Source organism: Podarcis bocagei, assembly GCF_964188305.1.
Source record: "Podarcis bocagei genome assembly, chromosome: 14".
NCBI classification, from domain to species: Eukaryota; Metazoa; Chordata; class Lepidosauria; order Squamata; family Lacertidae; genus Podarcis; species Podarcis bocagei.
In genome coordinates, this window is record NC_138139.1 from 13,874,471 (window position 1) to 13,895,439 (window position 20,969).

The following is a 20,969-nucleotide window of genomic DNA, read 5'->3' on the forward strand; positions in this document are numbered from 1 at the left end:
GAATCTTCCTTTTTCACGGCGGCCACACAATGAGTCGACTGCTGAGTGATGAGGATTGGAGGAACATACACAGGGATACAAGGCAAACTGCAGTTCATATGACTGGGGGGGAGGGAATTGCATAATTTTGCCCTTAAAGAAGTGTTTGGATTTGATATCCCGCTGTATCACTACCCGAAGGAGTCTCAAAGCGGCTAGCATTCTCCTTTCCCTTCCTCCCCCACAACAAACACTCTATGAGGTAAGTGGGGCTGAGAGACTTCAGAGAAGTGTGACTGGCCCAAGGTCACCCAGCAGCTGCAGGTGGAGGAGCAGAGACGCGAACCCGGTTCCCCAGATTACGAGTCTATCGCTCTTAACCACTACACCACACTGGCTCTCTTAAACACACAGAAAATAGATATGCATGGATGGAAACCATTGCTAGGTTTTGGGTCTTCTTCTTTTCTTTCCTCTTTTGGCCCTTACAATTAATCCAAAGTGGCCATTTGTATACTATTGTGTCTTTTCTGAATGTTCCACTGTACAACAGTTTGCATGGCTGCTGTTCATTTCACATAGCAAACAATTTGACTTCAGTGCTAGCAGTTTTCCTATCGGGCTTTTTGGCAAAATGACATGTCATTGTTGAGCCTCTCTCCTTCACTAGCAGCCAATAGTGCTTAGAGTTGTTTTCTCTAGACTTCGTCTTTTAATTCTTTGTTTCTCTTTCTTAACTCTTTAATCCCGCAGATATTTCTAGATCCGTTCTTTCCCTCTGCATGCCTACAATATTGTTATTTTTCTAAGCCAATTGTACGGTTCCCCTAATTACATCTCCAAGCTTCAAACATAAAGTCAACAGGAGATAGTTTCATTCTGACTTCGCTCATATTTTCACAGTATGGCCACCCCATTCTTTTGCCACATGTTGTTGTTGTTTAGTCGTTTAGTCGTGTCCGACTCTTCGTGACCCCATGGACCAGAGCACGCCAGGCACTCCTGTCTTCCACTGCCTCACGCAGTTTGGTCAAACTCATGTTGGTAGCTTCGAGAACACTGTCCAACCATCTCGCCCTCTGTCGTCTCCTTCTTCTTGTGCCCTCAACCTTTCCCAACATCAGGGTCTTTTCCAGGGAGTCTTCTCTTCTCATGAGGTGGCCAAAGTATTGGAGCCTCAGCTTCAGGATCTGTCCTTCCAGTGAGCGCTCAGGGCTGATTTCCTTCAGAATGGATAGGTTTGATCTTCTTGCAGTCCATGGGACTCTCAAGAGTCTCCTCCAGCACCATAATTCAAAAGCATCAATTCTTCAGCAATCAGCCTTCTTTATGGTCCAGCTCTCACTTCTATACATCACTACTGGCTTTTGCCACATACATGGTATAAAATAAACTCATGTATAGCAGCAGAGATTTGTGGCAAGGGCCGCCTCTCCCCATATGACTCACCCGTATCCCGTAATCATCATGAGGCCCTTCTTCGACTGCCTTCTCGAGAGGTCCAGAAGGTGACAATCAAAGAACAGGCCTTTGCTGCAGTGGCTCCCTGTTGTGGAATGCTCTCCACAGGGAGCCTTGCCTGGCACCTTTGTTACATATCTTTAGGTGCTAGGCAAAAATGTTTCCTAATAACCAGGCATTTGGCTGATTAAACCATCTATGGCCTTTTGAATGTGTTTCTGGAAGGGTTGTTTTAAAAAAATGTATTTTGTGTTCTCATCTCGTATTTTGTGAACCACCCTGTGGTCTTCAGATGAAGGGTGGTATACAAATTTAATAAAAAAATAAAATAAAAAGGATACCCAGCCCTTGTCTCCTTAAATGTCTCCAGGTGCTTAGGTCATTTCAGCTTCCTGGAGACATTTAAGGAGACAAGGGCTGGGTATCCTTTTTATTTTCTATTGCTTAGAGATGGATGCCCCAATCCCAAGGATGAAGCAACAACTAAAGAAAAGTGGTGTTTTTTTTATTTTGTGCTGAAGAAATCTGTTCTAAGGCATCCTTCCATGGCTCATTTTGATCTCAACAGTTAATCCCAAGAGTCAAACCTGCCCTTCCTAGCCAAGAAAGCAAAGTTCTCAAGGATGGACTGGATTTTCCAATTCCATTTCTGTTTGTATTTCAGCCAGATTTCAGGATTGACACTGCTTTGGTTACCCTGGTGAACAATCTCTGCTGGGAGAGATACAAGGGAAGTGTAATCCCACTGATTCTCATGCTCTCAGTGGTTCATACATTATTGGTAATGAACTGGTGGCAGGAACAAGGAGTGGGGATGTCCTGTTTTGTAGAAGTTCTGTTCCAGTTTTGCAGACAGATTCCAGAAAGATTCTATCTCCCATGCTATTTAACAGTCAAAAGGTCAACCACAACTATCAAGGGGATGAAGCAACTCAACCCATAAGGAATGATTACTTGGGTTTGTCAGCTTACAGAAAAGGAGACTAAGATGAGACACGATACAGCTGTATAAAATTATTAATGATATGGAGAAGGTGGATAGAGAAAAGCTTGCCTTCCCCTCTCTCATAACCCTAGAATATAGAAGCTGAATGTTGGAAGACTTAAAGGTAAAGGTAAAGGGACCCCTGACCATTAGGTCCAGTCGCGGCAGACTCTGGGGTTGCGGCGCTCATCATGCTTTACTGGCCGAGGGAGCCGGCGTACAGCTTCCGGGTCATGTGGCCAGCATGACTAAGCCGCTTCTGGCGAACTAGAGCAGCGCACGGAAACGCTGTTTACCTTCCCGCTGGAGCAATACCTATTTATCTACTTGCACTTTGATGTGCTTTCGAACTGCTAGGTTGGCAGGAGCAGGGACCGAGCAACGGGAGCTCACCCCGTCGTGGGGATTCGAACCGCCGACCTTCTGATCGGCTAGCCCTAGGCTCTGTGGTTTAGCCCACAGTGCCACCCGCGTCCCTCGCACTTGTGTAACATCTACATTAAACTGCAGAGAGGAGAAGTCCAGGGATTTGGGTTCAAGTGTCACCAGTATGCAAACTGATAATTCAGTTGACCCAGGTGTAGCAGTTAAGTCACTGAGTACCTGGCGTGGACTAGATGAGAGTGAATAAACAAACTCAATACAGAGATGGAGTTGATAATGGAGGGTGAGGGACCCAACTAATTGTGCATCTATCCGACTTAAATGAAGTGCCCTTGAAATAGAAGGTTTGCAGCTTGGAAGTGCTCCTGAATCTGGCCTTGCCTCCTAAATTCTGAGATGGCAGTCCTCTGTGGTTGATTATGTTGCTTTGGACATTGTATAGTTGAAAAGTAACATCTAAATGGAAATTTGGGGAAAGCAGCAAATGACTACAAAAGGCTGGCGAACCGCCTTGATATGTCTATGGTAGCTCTACCTCGGCATTCTGTCCTCATCAGGGTGCTTTGATATCCAGCACGGCACTGACATGTGTAGGATCCTGGCGTATTTGAACAATCTCCACCAATACAAGGATTTCTCTCACACTCATCAACATCTGAAAGATACAGAGAGTACGTTTAGTAGCTTTCGTCCGGCAAGTATTCAGGCCTGGAATTTTCTTTCGAAAGTTTGTTTTACGTGTGCTAAACAACTTTTTAGAAAATAAAATAATAAACCGTGCTATGCAATACTCAAACTTTAAGAACTATTTTTTTCATCGGCAATATAATTCTATGTTATGCAGCATTCCCACTGGAAAATTCCATATGCCACATTTGGAAAGTATACTAGTTTTTTCCCCCCTAAGTGAATTAAGGTTTATCCAGATAAACTTTCAAAGCATGCCTCAAAGCACACTGTTTTCTTTTACACAACATTCCCAAATGTCCCTTCCAGACCTATATCTAACCCACACAAGAAAAGGATATGGATTCACACATTTCTGAGCAGGCATTTTCCAGTTTCACTTTGTAGCTTCATATCTACTAAAAGAGATTGTAGAGGGTTTTGTGCACTACCGCCTTTGAGAGGGTGAACACACAACCTCCTAAAACTATTTAAATGAAATGGGGAAATATGGACAAGTTCATGATATGGCATACATAACTAGTCAATAATTTCTGTTTTTAAATAGCAACAATCAACATTTTACTGAATGCAAAGGGGAAAGGTATTTTAGCAAAATGCTATTTTTGACACTATAGAAAGGACAAACAAAATCACATACCAATGCACTCTCCTCTAGGGTCCAGTTCAAATCCTTTCTTACATTCACAGCGATAACTTCCGGGAGTTGGGATACAGCGTCCATTAACGCAGAGATTATGATATGACTGGCACACATTAATACCAGTGACATTAAGTGATATAGTATCTAGAAAGTTAAAACAAAAACAAAAACTTAAAATCCTACACAATTTATGTGCCAAGTATATTAGTTTTAATTTAAATCTACATGCACCAGCAGCTACAATTTGTGTATATTTTTCACTAATGCAATGCATTGCCCTTTACTAATGCAAGCACTCAACAGGATAACACCTCCTATTTAACTCCACCTCCTATTTAAGCAACTGGCTCCGCCTCCCTGTAGTGCTGATTGGCTAACTGAGGTTTGGTGGGAACCTCCAGTGACTAGCACAGGGAGGCAGACCAGCCCAACCAGCTGGTGGGTCCCACATGGCCCAAGGTGCTGCGTGTGGGCACCCACAAAGAAAGGTGTGAATGCTGATTTAAAAAAAACAGTTGCTTTTCCTTTGGCAAATGTATACAGCACCCTTTTCACCACGACTTGAACTCTCACTGTCATTCTCACAGTGAATGATTTATTTGCAGCATGTCACATACATCTGCATTAGAGGATGGCAGGGTAAATTACATTTCTTCCAGATGAAACACATTGAGCTTGCATTGAATCCCATAAACACGTAGCCTTTGAGCCACGGTCATTCCACCAAAGTTTTTTGCCTTAGCCCCAGTCATCAAAGTCTCCTTGGTTTCTCAACAAAACCCAAAAGAGGCAGAGGAAGATTGTATGGAGGTGGGATATCTTAAAACAATTCAAATTAAGCACAGTATCAGAGACTGGGTGAAAACATTAAATTTCTAGGGACCAGATACAAAGGGAAAGCAATTATTCAAAATCTTAGGTGCCACCATCTAATGGTTAACACCTTGGATAAGTAGGCACCTGGGACTTTTTTCTGATGCAAAGGACAAGGAAATATATCACTGCAGGCAGACAAATGCACAAAAAATAAGAAAATAAAGGTCTCTGTTTCATTTTTACCTGGTCCTGGTCTACGAGATGGCACAACGGCATCTGGTGGTGGGTAAACTGGATGAGGAGGATACACAGGTGGATAGACAGGAGGGAAAACAGGCCCACCTGGGACTTCTGGTCTCCCAGGCAACAGGCTGGCATACACGCATAACTTGCGGAACTCCTCTAAAAGAAAACACCGTGTTATCAAATGAAAAGTGACTTTACAGCCAGTTTGGGATTTACAATGGTGCTTATGAAATACAGTTGTCAAGCAGTCCTTAATGAGTTAAGTAGGCTAAGTAAAACCATCTGTTAAGTTTGTGCAGGGCCCTGGGCATGAGTCATGTGTCTTTTCTTGCTAGAGCAAAATTTCACTCAACTGGCCATCCAAAGTGAACCAATCTAATTCATATTTCCAGGATATTATACACACAGTGGTATGCAATTATATTTCGGATTGTGCACCTCTGAATTTTCAGTTCAAAAATGCATTTTAAGAAGTTTATTTCATGTGGGGAAGTGTACATATTGTGCATTCCGTTCAGGAGGCGTATACAAAAGCATACGAAGTGCCCACCTTAGGTGAAAATGCATACAAAAAACTACATTTTAGGGGGAATGCGAACAATTTATATACAATTTCTTTCAAAAATTGCAGAAAACAGGTATGTCAATAAAGGCACTGGAAACCAAGCCTTATGAGGAACAGGTGAGGGAGTTAGGTATGTTTAGCCTGGAAAAGAGGAGACTGCAGGGAGATATGATGGCCATCTTCACGTATCTAAAGGACTGTCACATGGAAGGGAGAGAAAGCTTGTACTCTCTGGCTCCAGAAGCTAAGACCTGAACCAATGGCTTCAAGTTACAAGGAATGAGATTCCAGCTAAACCTCAGGAAGAATTTTCTGACAGTAAGAGCTGTTTGACCGTGGAATTGACTCCCTCTTTCACTTGAGGTTTTTAAGCAGAGGTTGAATGACCATCTTTCATAGATGATTTAGTTGAGAGTCCTGCATAACAGGGGATTGAACTAGATGACCTTCAAGGTGCCTTCCAACTATGATTCTGTGATCCTATGTCTGAACACAATGAATTTCAATAAAACCTTAATAACTCCATGACAGCAGGAGCTGTTCAAAAGTGAAACAGACCAGAAGGATTTTCCTTCACTAGAGGTTTTTAAACAGAAATGGTCTGGCCACCTATCAAAGATGCTATGGATTTCTTGCACTGACAGGGGGATGAACTGAATTATATTTATTATCATTTTTGTCCGTTCCAACTCTATGAACCTAACTGAGGAGCAGCAACTGAAAACATACCTTTGAATGCCCTTGTAGTCTTAGTGTGGCTTGCATTATGGTAAATTTATTGAGGTTTTGTATCATGAATTGCAGGCCACTTGAGAACATAATGGGATAGGAATATGAGATATAAAAAACCCAGTAAATAAATAAATGAAACAAAGAAAGGAACTTCTTTACTTCAAAACAACATGGTGAAGGGAGCAGGAATTCCATCAGGGCTTTTGCTTTTTTCACCCTTTCTCCCATGCTGTTTCCCCAACCAAAATCAGCTCACAACGCTGCCATAAGCAGTGATGTGAGGAGGGAGAATATATTTCACACACACACACCCCAATTTGTTTGGGGGTACTTCTTGAGCTCCTTAAATTCATTGATTTGCCATTCTCACTTAAATACTTCTCTGTCAGGCAGACCACTTGGATAGCTGAGCTTTGATTTCACGTAGCACTGCTACCAGTAACAATAACCAAGCTATACTGGCTATTTTGCAATTTAAAGTAGGCAACTCAACTATCACAGAGAAAATTCATTCTCTCATGAGAGCTGGCAACCATAAAAAAGAGCTTCCCCAAAAATATTTCTTCAACCACTTGAGAAGGCCTGAGCTCTCTTCAGTCATTAAAATGCCATTCATTCAAAGTTATCATTATCCCATAAGATTTCCACAGAGTCTTCAGTGCAAAAATTCATAAGAGCTACATGCTTGGCACATGATGGGTTCCATACCAGTTGCTCGAATGGGACACATTTCCGGGGCACTGGTTGCGCCAGGAGACCAGCATCGTCCAGTGTCGCAACAGCACTGCGTTTTGGTCAACACCTGCTGGAGCTGGTTACCACAACGACCATTGATGAGAGAAGAAAAGCAGTATCCTGGACGTACATCTGTTATAGGGGAAGAAACGGGCACATCTTTCAGCTTTTTAGAACACTCCATCAGTTTATAAAGAATACATCTCTTTCGACACCGAATACAAGCAGCTCTAGCTATCCTAACACTTGCTGTATGAAAATTCACTTATCCAAACATGAGGAATTAGTGCCTAAACCTCACTATACACACCACAGAGTCAAATAACCATGCAGCTGGACCTGTGAGTAGTATTGTAACCAATTAAACAGCCTTAAACAACCATCAACAAACTCCCATCATCCCTAGCTAGCAGGACCAGTGGCAATGGATGATGGGAATTGTAGTCCAAAAACAGATGGAGACCCAAGTTTGGGGAACCCTGCTTAAGAGTAAGGACCAGTAAATGAGCTGGCAACCCCCATCAATGTCTCCCCATCAACAATAGAATAAGAAAGATATGAAAGTGAGAAGAGGATATGATTTTTAAAATATTGCAATGCAACCGCTGCAGCCACCATAGAAAGCTGCCCTTCTGTGAGATGCGACATGTTATCTGTCTTGCAGGTTCTTAAGAACCCCAGTGAATGCCATTCAGTACTCTGGTTTTTATTTTATTTTTAAGGTTGGAGGGAAGATGCTGGGGCTCAACTCTGGCAGACAGCCATGAACGAGAACAGAATTAATGCCAGGAAGTCAGAGTGGTTCCTGGAAATGAAGCTAGACATTTTCTTTCCTTTTCTAGAAGGAAAATCCGTAGCTTGCTGTTATGGCTATCGGGTGGTTGCTCGAGAGCAATCAGGCACTGGTCTGTTCTAAAGCTTTATTATTGGTGCTAAAAAAACCTTTACAATGCAGAGCGCCTCTATTCCATGTCTTGCTCATTCACTAGCAGAATCTGAGAGTGGGCGGTCCTTAAATCTTCCCCAGCAGAGTAGTCTCTTGACCCCCAGCCTACGCTTCCCCTCTCTGCGCGAAAGCCTTCTGCGCAAGGAAGGCTTGGGTAAAGGGGGACCTCTCTCCTCCCCGTTTTGCTCAGGCAAGGTGTCCTGGCACCGCCTTGCATCCTCCGAGCCCTGCATCTCCTCCCCACTAGAGGTGTGGCTTCCTTCCTCTGCTGAGGAAGTACTGCTTCCCACAATCTTTGGGGGCTCTCTGTAATCCATCCGCCTTTCCCCCCCCCTCGCCCCTGAGCCGATGGCAGTTCCCTGACACTTCTCATGCACATTGCTCTAAAGAAGCAACACAACTATGCATGCCTTAGGCCAGGCCACCACCACCCCTCACTAAACTGTGGCAGAGGCACCAGATGCAAGGGGATTACTCTTATCAAGTACAACAGGACAGCAACCTTTTTCCACAGGGCCAGCTATGCCATGCAGGAAAGTGAAGAAACTTCCTCAGGCGACAGCCTTCAGGGGTTAGTGTGTTGACTGAACGGTACAGCAAAACTTTCGAAGTTTTTGCCCTCAGAGATTGGGAAGAGGGAAGATGATGGTATCCATCAGATTTGACACTTCTCCAAATAAGTATTACGTGTACAGTGGTACCTCGTGTTACGTATCATCCCCTTACGAAGGCTTCAGGTTATGAGCTCCACTAACTCGGAAGTAGACGCTTCCTGTTGCAACCTTTGCCCCGGGATGCGAGCGGAAGTCGCGTGCTGGCAGCGCGGCAGCAGCGGGAGGTGCCATTAGTGAAAGGGCGCTTCATGTTACGAGCAGTTTCGGGTTACAAACGGACCTCTGGAACGGATTAAGTACGTAACACGGGGACGCGCTGTGGGTTAAACCACAGAGACTAGGACTTGCCAATCAGAAGGTCGGCGATTTGAATCCCCACGACGGGGTGAGCTCCTGTTGCTCGGTCCCTGCTCCTGCCAACCTAGCAGTTCGAAAGCACATCAAAGTGCAAGTAGATAAATAGGTACCGCTCTGGCGGGAAGGTAAATGGTGTTTCCGTGTGCTGCTCTGGTTCGCCAGAAGCGGCTTCGTCATGCTGGCCACATGACCCGGAAGCTGTATGCCGGCTCCCTCGGCCAGTAAAGCGTGATGAGCGCCGCAACCCCAGAGTCAGCCACGACTGGACCTAATGGTCAGGGGTCCCTTTACCTTTACCTTTTTACGGGGTACCACTGTACACTATAGGCATTTATGCCTCTATCACACCACTTCGATTTGGTCCAGGAAGGAGATTTTTCCAAGGTTCTTCAGGGAGAATGGCTTTCCCCTCTGCCCACCCCCGCCAAACAAAAAACAAAAAAGGATGCTAGGAGGGCCATTTGGACAGGACTTATCACCTGAGAATCTTGCCAGTGTGGAACAGGAAAAGGAAGAGAGCCATTTTTAAATCTAACATGCATCTAAGCCAACATGAGCACTGCAGCTGAATTACAGGCACAGAAAGTGCAATAAATATATCAGTATTATCTTGTGAAAACTGGTGCTAGGCTTCACTAGCATCATATTGAAACTAATTCCAGACTAGCTATTTCGCCCAGTTCCATGAGTTTTGGCTAGCTTCTTTTTTATATTGCAAATGTGCAGTTTACAAATCCAAACTATCTGTGGATAATTAATAGCGTTCTGCATGTAGCACATTTTGTCTTGAAAATAATGTTGAAAGTTAATAATAGCTTCGGTCCTGGATTACCACCTTCACTCTGCTCCTTATCATCACTTAAAACACCCAATCATTAAATTAAAATACTTTCAGCCTGGAGATGTAGATAGAAATGAAACCAAGTTTTAAATCTGTAAGAGATCATATTGCAGGGGCCCAGTGAGTGCAATTAAAACATACTGATTTGATGTTAGAGCTGAAGCTTGACCGATACATGTTGCTGCCCTAAGCTGGGAAAGTATGCAGAAAATTGCATCTCAGAATCCTCTGCAATATCATAGACAATGCTGGGGGTGGGGGCACAATCTTCTTCATTTGTACATAGCCTTATATGATCTGAGAACAGTGTCCAGAATTATCAGCAACATTGCAAAGGATTCTGGGAGTACCTCTCAGCTCATGCACTTCTTCAATGGATGTTCTAAGTCAGGGGTCAGGAAACGAAGGCCCGTGGGCTGGATCCAGCCCAATTGCCCTCTGGATCTGGCCCACAAACGGTTCTGCAATTGCCGCTTGGATCGGTGCAATCGCCTCCCCCCCCCATTTTGGGGGGGCACCATTTTTTGCAATTTCCCCCCTCCCTCCCTCACCGCGGTGTCGGCATCTTCTCCCTCCCTCTTCCTGGCTTCTCCCTGCCCTGCGGAGGAAGGGGGCCAGGCTTTGATAGGAAGCCTTGCCACCTGCCCACCGGCCTCTCCCCATGGCCGTGCTGTGGGCTGGAGCTTGGTGCGCCTGCTGGCCCTGCGTCTGGCACCCAAGAAAGCTGGCCCGAAAAGGAGAGCCACCGCCACCATCGCCAGCTCTCAACTGCAGGCAGAGCGGCGGAGGAGGTAGGCAGGGGAGGGGAGGGGCTGGACGACAGAGGGGGAGAGAGAAGCCCCCTCCACTGTGGGTGCACGCTCCTGTGCGTGCAGTCCAGCCCGCCACTAGGTCTGGGGGACAGTGAACCGGCCCTCTCCAAAAAAAGTTTGCCGACCCCTGTTCTAAGTAACCACTTGAGTTGTTTGTGCAATTCCGCTGAATGTGGAAGGGAAAGAAAGGAACAGAGAGACAGACCAAATGCTTCATTTAAAGACGGGATGGGAAACCTGTGGCCCTCCAGATGTTATTGGTCAAACAAAACTTGAAGGGCCACATTCCCCACCCTCGCTTTAAAGTAAGGGGTTTCGATGAATACTATAAAAATAGTATTGCTGGTGTACAAAACATAGACTAGGAAGGAGTGCATAGTCACCAATGTATACCCAATGGGATTGGACTTTTGGGCAGGAAAGAGTTAGCATATCCCCATGAAACTTCTAGCCTGACCTTCAAGAATGGGGTAGAAATACAATTCAGTTCACATTTAAAGGCCAACTTACCTAATTCACAATTTCTGAAACAATACAAGAACCAAAACACAGCCATCCTTTGAAATTAGCACTTCTCTGAATTTTGCAGTGGAGCTCTCCAACAAAACAATGTTTACAAAAAATGCATTATATTAGGAGAAAGTGAGCATAAAAATGGATGTATTAGTGAAAATAAGCAAATTTATGAAGAAATTGCTTGCAAAAAAGGTGTGCTTTAGTCAAAACTGCATACAAAAATGTGTTTGAGCAGCAGAAATTCGAACTATACTGCTGATGAATTTTCATGAGGATTTTTTTTTATTACTGCTATTTATTGCAGAAATTTGGAAAACTGAAATTAAGTTTGGAAAAATGAGAAACTGAGGGAACTGAAATGGACAGATCCACCCATCCCTAATTACCTTACAGAAGGCTGTGCTACATTTTCAGAACTATGGATAAACAATAGTGAGATGTGGTTGAGCAGGACCTACAACAACAGAATTTTGACTATAGCAGTTCTATTTCTGTGGTATAGAAATCCAGACATCAACAGCCTCCAATGTTAGTAACAGAAAAATATGCATATTTTATATCATAGATTGAAGAGCAAATTTTCTTGGTGCAAAATATATTAAATTTTACTAGGGAAAATCAGCAAAGAAAATAAGTTATAATAGTCTCAGTGATGTCTAAACTACACCACTGAAAGCAGCCTTCGACGTATTTTTTTTTAAAAAAATCCCAAATGAATCACCTCCCAAATTAAATCCATTCCAGATTTCTAAGGGGAAAGTATGTTTTACAACATTGGTTCTAATTCCATGTCCGTTTTGCTCTGCCTTTTCCCCTCGAATGAACCCATTTCACATGGAGTGCTATGCAGAGTTCGCATTTGGGATTGTGTGCATATCATATTTCAAACAGACACACACACACAGAGAGAGAGAGAAACTGTCCAGACTTAACAAAAAAAAGATGTTAAGTCACAAGAGAGGGATTGTTATAATCCCTTCTTTTTTTTCTAAAGGGAGTGGTTATTACTTCCTGCCTTCTCCTCCCATGAATACTTCTCTTCTCTTCCTCCTCATATTATGTCTGTTAGTATACCCCAGTGTAAGACAGCCAAGACTAGTGCATGAGTATGCATCCTTATTCATACCGGCTGCTGAACTGTATGACTATGTGAACTTTTAAAAATGCATATGCTTTTGAATAGTATCAACATGCTTGTGAAACTCAAGGCTCTTTATTTCAGGAACAAATGGGTTGAACATAAGTAGCACTACAGTTGTGGGAATCGCATCCTCACTGTCCTGCGCATAGACTGATTCTCTCCCCTCCCTTGTCCCATGTTGAATGTGTAAGTAGGATTTTGCTGGGTCAGCTCCCCCTACCCAGCAGCAATATTTATTGTGCATTATTATTTTTTTGCCATTCATCATTACACTTCCATTACTTAAGGAACAATCTTCAAGCAGTGCCAGTTTTAATAATTACTCCTTAAAAAGAGGAGGATGGGTTAAAGCAGTTTCTTTTGTGAAGTAGACAGCCTGACACATTCCCATTCCTTGGGATAATGGACCTTTACATAACTAGAGCTGGCCAAGAACAGGTGGTTTGTTGCCATAATAGCTAATAGTCAGAGATGTCCTTTGGAAGCAGTAGCTTCAGCATAATGTACTCTACATTGCTATGTTCTAAATAAAAAAAAAACACAACTCTTTATGAAACCAAAAACACAGCCATTAATTTGCCACATAAACTGATGTAGTAGCTGTTAATTCCAGGGTGGGTTTTTGAGGTACTGGGCCACCTCCTAATTAACGCATAAATGTGAATTTGGAGAATTTTTCTGACATCCCTGGATGACACTTCCATTACAGTGGTGAGTTTTTTTTGTCCTTTCTACCAGTTGTAGGATGATAACTAAAATATCTGAAGCATTTTAAAAAATGGGTCACATTCTAAATATGTGAAAATTACAGTGGGAAGTCAGGTGATAACATTCCAGGAAACACTTTAAATGATAGGGCAATATTCAACTAAATAATTTTGTGAGCACTAGGAATACTGCTACTACAGCGGGACTTCGCTCCCTCATGCACTCCCCACCACATCCCCAAGTCTACTCTGGAGGGTTGTGGAGTACCCCATAACATTTAGAGAAGAGTTTCCCAAACTTGGGTCTCCAGCTGTTTTTGGACATGATCTTGGGATTCAAAATTGAAGGTCAATGGGCATCACATATTAAAATAAAAAAGCTGCCAATTCCTCTATTCACTTCTATGTGCATTTAGAGGAGGGGGAAACTACAAGAAGGAAGCACGATAACTGAAATCCTGGCCCAAATCTTGCAGCACGTAAAAATGAGGAGGGATACTAATAAATATGCCCAGCCATTTTGTGAAGGCTCCCATTGGGCACACACACACAAAAATAAACAATTTAGTCTCCCAACCTTTCATTTAAAATTAAAATAAAGATCTAGCCCATTAGATCTGTCCACAATAAGTTTGGTTCCATGTACTTCTTTTCACAGATTTTTTCGTTGCATTTCCATATCTACCATGTCTACATTTGCATTTTTATTTTTTTACTCACCTATACACCTGGAGCCATCTGGGGATGTATAATATCCAGAGGGGCATTTGCAAAAGTAACTGCTAACTGTGTTGGAACATTCTCCCCCATCACAGATTCCAGGAATGGTATTGCATTCATCGATATCTACAGGTTTTTAGAAAGAAAAAAGAAAAAGAAGGTTCAATCACGTTAGAACAATACCATCAAAACAGCAACTTTATTGAGAATTGTACGGATGGGAATATTAATGACCCTTAATATTTATAGTCACATCAATTAAATCTATTGCAATGAAAACTAGCTCCACACATTGGGAAATAAATGCATCATGTGAGTAAAACTTGTGTATCCTACAAAACCTCGCGTCCCTTGACCATAATACCAGGCATAAAATAAAGAAATTCCAAATTCAACAATCTTTGCTTTCAATTCCTAATTTCTTAATGTATGTTGATAATACCAAGGTTGCAAGTTATTGCCAAGGTTGCTGAAACAGTCGGAAAGGAGATTAAGCACAGTTAGCAAAAGAAGCTCAGTTTACATTCCAAATGCCTGGGGTGAACAAAAAAGGTTTTAACCTTATGCCTAAATGAGACCAATTATGACAAGTGCTGATGGTGGGCTTGCCTCCAGAAGCAGGACACAACTGAATACCACTATTATTGACCTCATGCCCTTCTTAAAGGCTTCCTGAAAGCATATGACGGGCTATGGGAGGTCAGGGGTGGGGTGGAAATGGGACTCTAGGCTAGATGCAGGTTTTGGTCTGATCCAGACGAGCTCTTATATTCACATCACAGGCTCCACTCACACTTTCTGAATACTTCACATATTCGAAGCAGCAGTTGAACTAGGCTTAATTTGTGCCATGGTTCAACCCCAGAAGAAAAGGCAAACATGGGACTCAGCTACATTTGTAAAGATAAAGCACTTTACATGCACCATAACACTGTGACACCAGCTGACGCTATGGAGTCCCATCTTTCGCCAATGGGATTTCCCTGTATGACGTTTACAATGCGTTTAACTTAATTGTTGTTGTTTTTTATGTGTGTAGATCCAGCCATGGTCTGAACAAGCATATTTTCTTCACCTGTGAGTAAAAAGAGAGACTTCACAGATCATGAATTGTGGTGAGGGGGATTTACCAGATCAGAGGGTAGCATTTCCTAACAGATGTCGAGAAATCTAATAGTTTTCTTTTTCTAGGAATCAAGCCCTGAGCAAGAGAGTAGTCATGTCATGGGAGTAACCATAGTGCTGCAAGCAATACACAAGATAGATTTCAGTCTCTTTTAAAAAAGCACATAATGTTTTTAATGGGCTTACTTTTTGTCTCCTATTGCTAATGTCTGGAAAGTCATCAGCCATATTTGCCGTTACCTCAATGAAACCAAAGTGCTTAAACTGATGACAATGGTATTTATATTAATGTCAACAGCACTATAAACAGTGAAAGGCTGTTTGGGTTAGGCTCAGCCTTAAAATAAAACCTGGAGATTTTGCTTTCAATAAGACCAGACCCTCTGTAAACAGAGGCAACACTAGCTTGAAGATAAACAGTAGGGAACTTGAGTCAGAAAATACTTGAATCTAATCCATTTGCAACTACCCCCCCAATGCCTTAATGAATCAGGACTCAGTTCATACCAAAAAAAATAGTTGCTACACTGGATTCCTATTTTAGTTGCTGAGATTTTAGGAACACCTAGAGGCTTAGAATCTGTTTGAGGAGCCGAAATCCACCCAGCACTGTACTCAGGAAAGAAGCAGCAAGTGATCTTGCCTCCATATGTGCACAGCCATTGGTGAACTAAGGTCAATTGTTATAGCGGATTGTCCAAATCAAAGGCAAATAATAATAGTGTCAAGGTCAGCAGAGGTTACCAGTCAGAAATTCAATACCATAAGCTTCTGGTAAATTCTACCAGTGAAGCAACACATTTGAAGAGTCAAAGGCAACAGGGAGAGCCAATGAGCATCTCGTTCGAAATGGAACCAGCCTGTGTTTTGTGCTGAGATGCACAGCATTCAAATTACAGGAAAGCTATTTCCCATTCCTGGGGAGATGTCGTTGCAGGCTGGGAGCAAGCCCTCCCCAAGCGTCCAGGGCAGGATTGCCCCTGCGCCATTGAATGGTCCTCAGCCACATCACCCTTAGGCCATCCAATTCAGACGGTCCGGGGGCATGGTGCCCATGGCCGAGGACTCGCCCCTGTTTTTCTCCCTGCTCGGCCAGTTCAACAAGCTTTTAAAGGGGTGCTAAAGAAAAGTTCAACATCTTCTCAAACTACACTTCTGTCTGCTAAACTTATGAATAGAGTACTGACCAAGACAGGTATAAGGTGCCTTATTGAATGAATGACTCTTCATTGTTGTCCCAACATACCAACATCTTAATAAGGGTTTTCAAACAGAACATCCATTCATTCCAGCTGACGTTCTGCTACACCATGTACCTATAAAAAGTGGTGGGTTCTCCCCTATATTATCCAGCCTAGGTAAAGATAAAGGGACCCCTGACCATTAGGTCCAGTTGTGACTGACTCTGGGGTTGCGGCGCTCATCTCACTTTATTGGCCGAGGGAGCCGGCGTACAGCTTCTGGGTCATGTGGCCAGCATGACTAAGCCGCTTCTGGCGAACCAGAGCAGTGCACGGAAACACTGTTTACCTTCCCGCAGGAGCGGTACCTATTTATCTATTTGCACTTTGACGTGCTTTCGAACTGCTAGGTTGGCAGGAGCAGGGACAGAGCAACGGGAGCTCACCCCGTCGCGGGGATTCGAACCGCCGACCTTCTGATCAGCAAGTCCTAGGCTCTGTGGTTTAACCCACAGTGCCATATAACTGCAGCACTGATACACACTTTGTGGCATGCAGGATTACAGTTTTGTAAGGATGAATGTTTTAAGGAAGATCCAAGTTTAGCATCCCACTGAGGCTACATTCGTCACGATAATATGTTTTGAATGCATTATAAACATCCCAACACCAGATGGTGCCAGAGAGCAAAAAGGAGTTTAAATGGATTTTTACATAGGCTTTTTTGTTGTTGTGACGATTTAATTTCTGACTTACTGGTATTTATACTGTTTTTAACCTGTGTCTAGATCCACTCTTACTCTCCAAATCCTGACAGTCCTATCCACAACCATTAAACAAGAGAATCTAGATTTAAACAGATTTAAACCAATGGGGCTAAATTGTGGTATCTCAATTCCACATAATCCGGTTTAACTGGTTTTTGAATCAAGATGTGACTGAATTTAACTCTAGAAACACTACCAGTGATTCCTGTGTTTGAGAAGTTGCAACTTCTACCTTTGGCTGCCCTTTTGCCAACGGCACTGGCAGACAGAATGAAAACCGTATTTGTCTGGAGCAAATTCTTTGCAAATTGGTTTACATAAGATAAAATACCGTATTTTTCGCCCCATAAGACGCACCGGCCCATAAGACGCACCTAGATTTTAGGGGGGGAAATAAAGGAAAAAAAATTATTTCCCCCCCAGGAGCGCTGCGCTAATCCAGAAGCTTGGGGCAAGCTGAGGTCAGCGCGCCCCAAGCTTCTGCGTGCCGGCAAGCAGTCCGCTGCCGCCCCAAGCCTCCCGCACCCGGCAGGAGGTCCCGCTGGGTGCGCGAGGCTTGGGGCGGCAGCGGACTGCTTGCGCGCACCTAGAAGCTTGGGGCGGGCTGAGCTCAGCTGGCCCCAAGCTTCTCGGTGCGCGCAAGCAGTCCGCTGCCGCCCCAAGCCTCCCGCACCCGGCAGGAGGTCCCGCTGGGTGCGCGAGGCTTGGGGCGGCAGCGGACTGCTTGCGCGCACCTAGAAGCTTGGGGCGGGCTGAGCTCAGCTGGCCCCAAGCTTCTCGGTGCGCGCAAGCAGTCCGCTGCCGCCCCAAGCCTCGCGCACCCGGTGGGACCTCCTGCCGGGTGCGCGAGGCTTGCAGACACTCGCCCGAAGCAGGGGGAGCCCTCCAGAGGGCTCCCCGTGCTTCGGGCGACAGGCTGCCGCCCCAAGCCTCGCGCACCCGGTCGGACCTCCTGCCGGGCGCGCGAGGCTTGCAGGCATTCGCCCCATAAGACGCACCCCGATTTCCCCTTCATTTTTGGAGGGGAAAAAGTGCGTCTTATGGGGCGAAAAATACGGTAAAAATGACAAAGGAGTTGTTGTATAAATATTATTATTTTACCTAGATTTATATTTCCTCTGTTATATGGCACCCAATTTGCAGAGTCATAAAGGGGTCTTACATTCAGGATGAGCTGTGTAATATTACAACCTTGAAAGGGTTTATGCTTTACTTAGGTATAGTTCCCACTGACCTTCATGAATAATTTACCAAAGGGAACACTTTCCTTCCTTCTTCTAAATAAATCCATTGAAACACATGTACACTGCTGAATGAGCTATGATGTTAAATAAGCTACAAAGCACAGCCCATGTGAAATGTTACTTTATTGGGATGGAGGAGTACAGTAAGATCTGTGGGTTTTCAGAGAGGAAAGAATGGGATTGATTGAAATAAGAGAGATACTGTCTGATAATATGCATGCGTATTTATGTGGACCTGGGTGGCGCTGTGGTCTAAACCACTGAGCCTCTTGGGCCTGGCGATCAGAAGGTTGGCGGTTCGAATTCATGCAACAGGGTGAGCTCCCATTGATCTGTCCCAGCTTCTGCCAAGCTAGCAGTTCGAAAGCACGCCAGTGCAAGTAGATAAATAGGTACTGCTGTGGCGGGAAGGTAAATGACATTTCTGTGCACTCTGGCACTTGTCACAGTGTTCCATTGCGCCAGAAGCGATTTAGTCATGCTGGCCAAATGACCTGGAAAGCTGTCTGTGGACATACGCCGGCTCCCTCAGCCTGAAAGCAAGATGAACCTCATAGCTGCCTTTGACTGGACTCAACTGTCCAGAGGTCCTTTACTTTTTTACCTAAATTTATGTGATTCGGAGTGGACAAGAGAAGGCAGAGAAAGTATCATTTGCATGGCCCTTCCTTTATGTATCAATAATGGCCAAGGAGAAAGTGCAATATGGGGAGAGCAATGGGGATATAAAAAGCTTCAGCACAGCTTTCTCCTGTTCCAACTTTTCACATAGTTATAAATCAAAATATTGTCAAAATATGTTCCGCTTTCATTTAATTCTGACCTACTGCTACAATTATACTAGTCTAGATGTTGTGGAGGTGGTGGTTGTATTCATACCCCACCCATTTGGCTGGGTTTCCCCAGCCACTCACATAAAAATACTGGGGGGAAATGGAAGTGTCATGAAAGGCTAGGAATGCAACAGATTTTATGCACAGAGAGAGATAATACTGAAATGCCCATTGTGTAATTTATATCTCCGTACTTGTGTGAAGAAATATTTGAAATACTGTTTGCTTCAAATGTGAAAACATTTCCCCTTATTTTCAAACGAAGGTTCTGAAAGGACTTACCATCACATTTCTGTGTCACTTCATTAAACTTGTGTCCAGCTGGGCACTTGCACTCAAAAGATCCAACAGTATTAATGCAATTTCCCCCTTGACAGATTCCAGGGATAGCTTGGCACTCATCCACATCTATCATGCAAAAGGGGTGGGGGAGAAAAACCACACACAAAAAAAGAACTGTTAACAATTTGACCACACAAAAATTAAAAACAAATTCACTGTTCCCACATCATCTTGTAAGGTTTCTTGCCTGGAAGAAAGTAGAACTTTTTTTGGAAATTATTAAGTTGTTTTTTAAAGATTAATTTAGTACAGTCTCCCTAAGTACTTTCTATTTTAAAAAGTAACACAAAGAAATTTCAGCCACTGCCGTATTTAAGTTTATACCATCAAGCTACATGGGGTACAAAATATACGAGGCTAGGCCCCTTGCCTAGCATCCTATGGTCAGTATCCATCAAGCATGTAAAGAAAAGTAAAACCCAATGTCATCCTTAATTATAGAGCCAGTTCATACTTAACATTTGGTCCTCAAGTACAAAAAGTGCCTGTATTGATAATGTCATCCAACTGTTAATGGTACATGGCCAGTTTCTCCACAAAACTAGGGCGCAAAACTCTACTCCTGATTGTCGCTTCCATGTTGACGATGCATACATAAATACAATGTGCTTTTAAATACAATGTGCAATTAAAATTGCTGTTTGTGTATATTCCATTTATTTTTTTTCACATGAAGATTGGCTCCATAAGTAAAAGGCGTCGTTGGCTATTCCAGGACACGGCAATTATTGATTGGGCAATGTTCTCAATATGCTAGACTTTTGGCCCTATCTGCACTAAACATTTATAGCATTATCATGCCAATTTAAGCATACTGAAAGAATACTGTGTACTGTAGTTCGTAAAGAGTCCTGAGTTTTGTTAGGGGAACCTATTCCCCTGAAAAGTATCATACCACTTTAAACAGTCAAGACTTCCACCAAGAATCCTGATGAGCTCCTCACAGGCCTACAATTCTTAGAGGGATTTAACAGTCAATCCTTTTTTCCTGGGAACTCTGAATATTGTAGCTCTGTGATGGGATTCCCATGATTCTTTGTGGGAAGCCATGACTGTTTACTGCTATTAGACAGGGGCCATTAGACAGGAGAATATGCTAGTTTAGGACAATGAAAGGTTAGAACATAACCACACAAATTGTATGGAAGTTGTTTCTGCAGTTTATAGAGCAGCCCCAGCTGTTTAAAGATAAGAGAAAGGGCTTGGTTTTTTGCTAAACCATATCCAAATTTTCTAAAACAATAGACTGCCTTCAGTTCATCATGGGAATCTATAAATCTGATACAACTTTGGTTAATCTTTATCTCTTCTAGACCTACTAACTACTGTACCTCATTAGACAATATTTTAGAGAATGGTCTAAAACAAATCATCCCAAAGATCCAGTCCTGGGAATATAAAATCCACACCAATTTAGTGTATAGCAACTGTCCCTTTTAACTTTCTCCTGCTTCCTGCCAGACATCCAGACAATAAAAGAATTTATACAGCTGTATATGTATAACAATAAAAGCCGAAAGCAGTGTAAGGGCTTTTGGTTGTGAGGCATGCTAAAGAATAAAGAAAGAAAGAAATGTCTTGATGGAGTGG

The 20,969-nt window shown here is 43.3% G+C and overlaps 1 protein-coding gene across 3 annotated transcripts in view; it reads right to left on the minus strand.

The window, feature by feature from the left end:
• Positions 1–20,969, minus strand: part of FBN1 (fibrillin 1) — a 220,725-nt gene that overhangs the window by 115,130 nt on the left and 84,626 nt on the right. For all 3 annotated transcript variants that reach the window (XM_081169954.1, XM_081169955.1, XM_081169956.1), the window contains exons 8-13: positions 19,320–19,445; positions 13,888–14,013; positions 7,207–7,365; positions 5,199–5,357; positions 4,137–4,283; positions 3,345–3,464 (exon numbers count right to left, since the gene is read on the minus strand). In XM_081169954.1, coding sequence (XP_081026080.1) covers positions 3,345–3,464; positions 4,137–4,283; positions 5,199–5,357; positions 7,207–7,365; positions 13,888–14,013; positions 19,320–19,445 — 837 coding nt within the window. The remainder of the gene's footprint in view (positions 1–3,344; positions 3,465–4,136; positions 4,284–5,198; positions 5,358–7,206; positions 7,366–13,887; positions 14,014–19,319; positions 19,446–20,969) is intronic.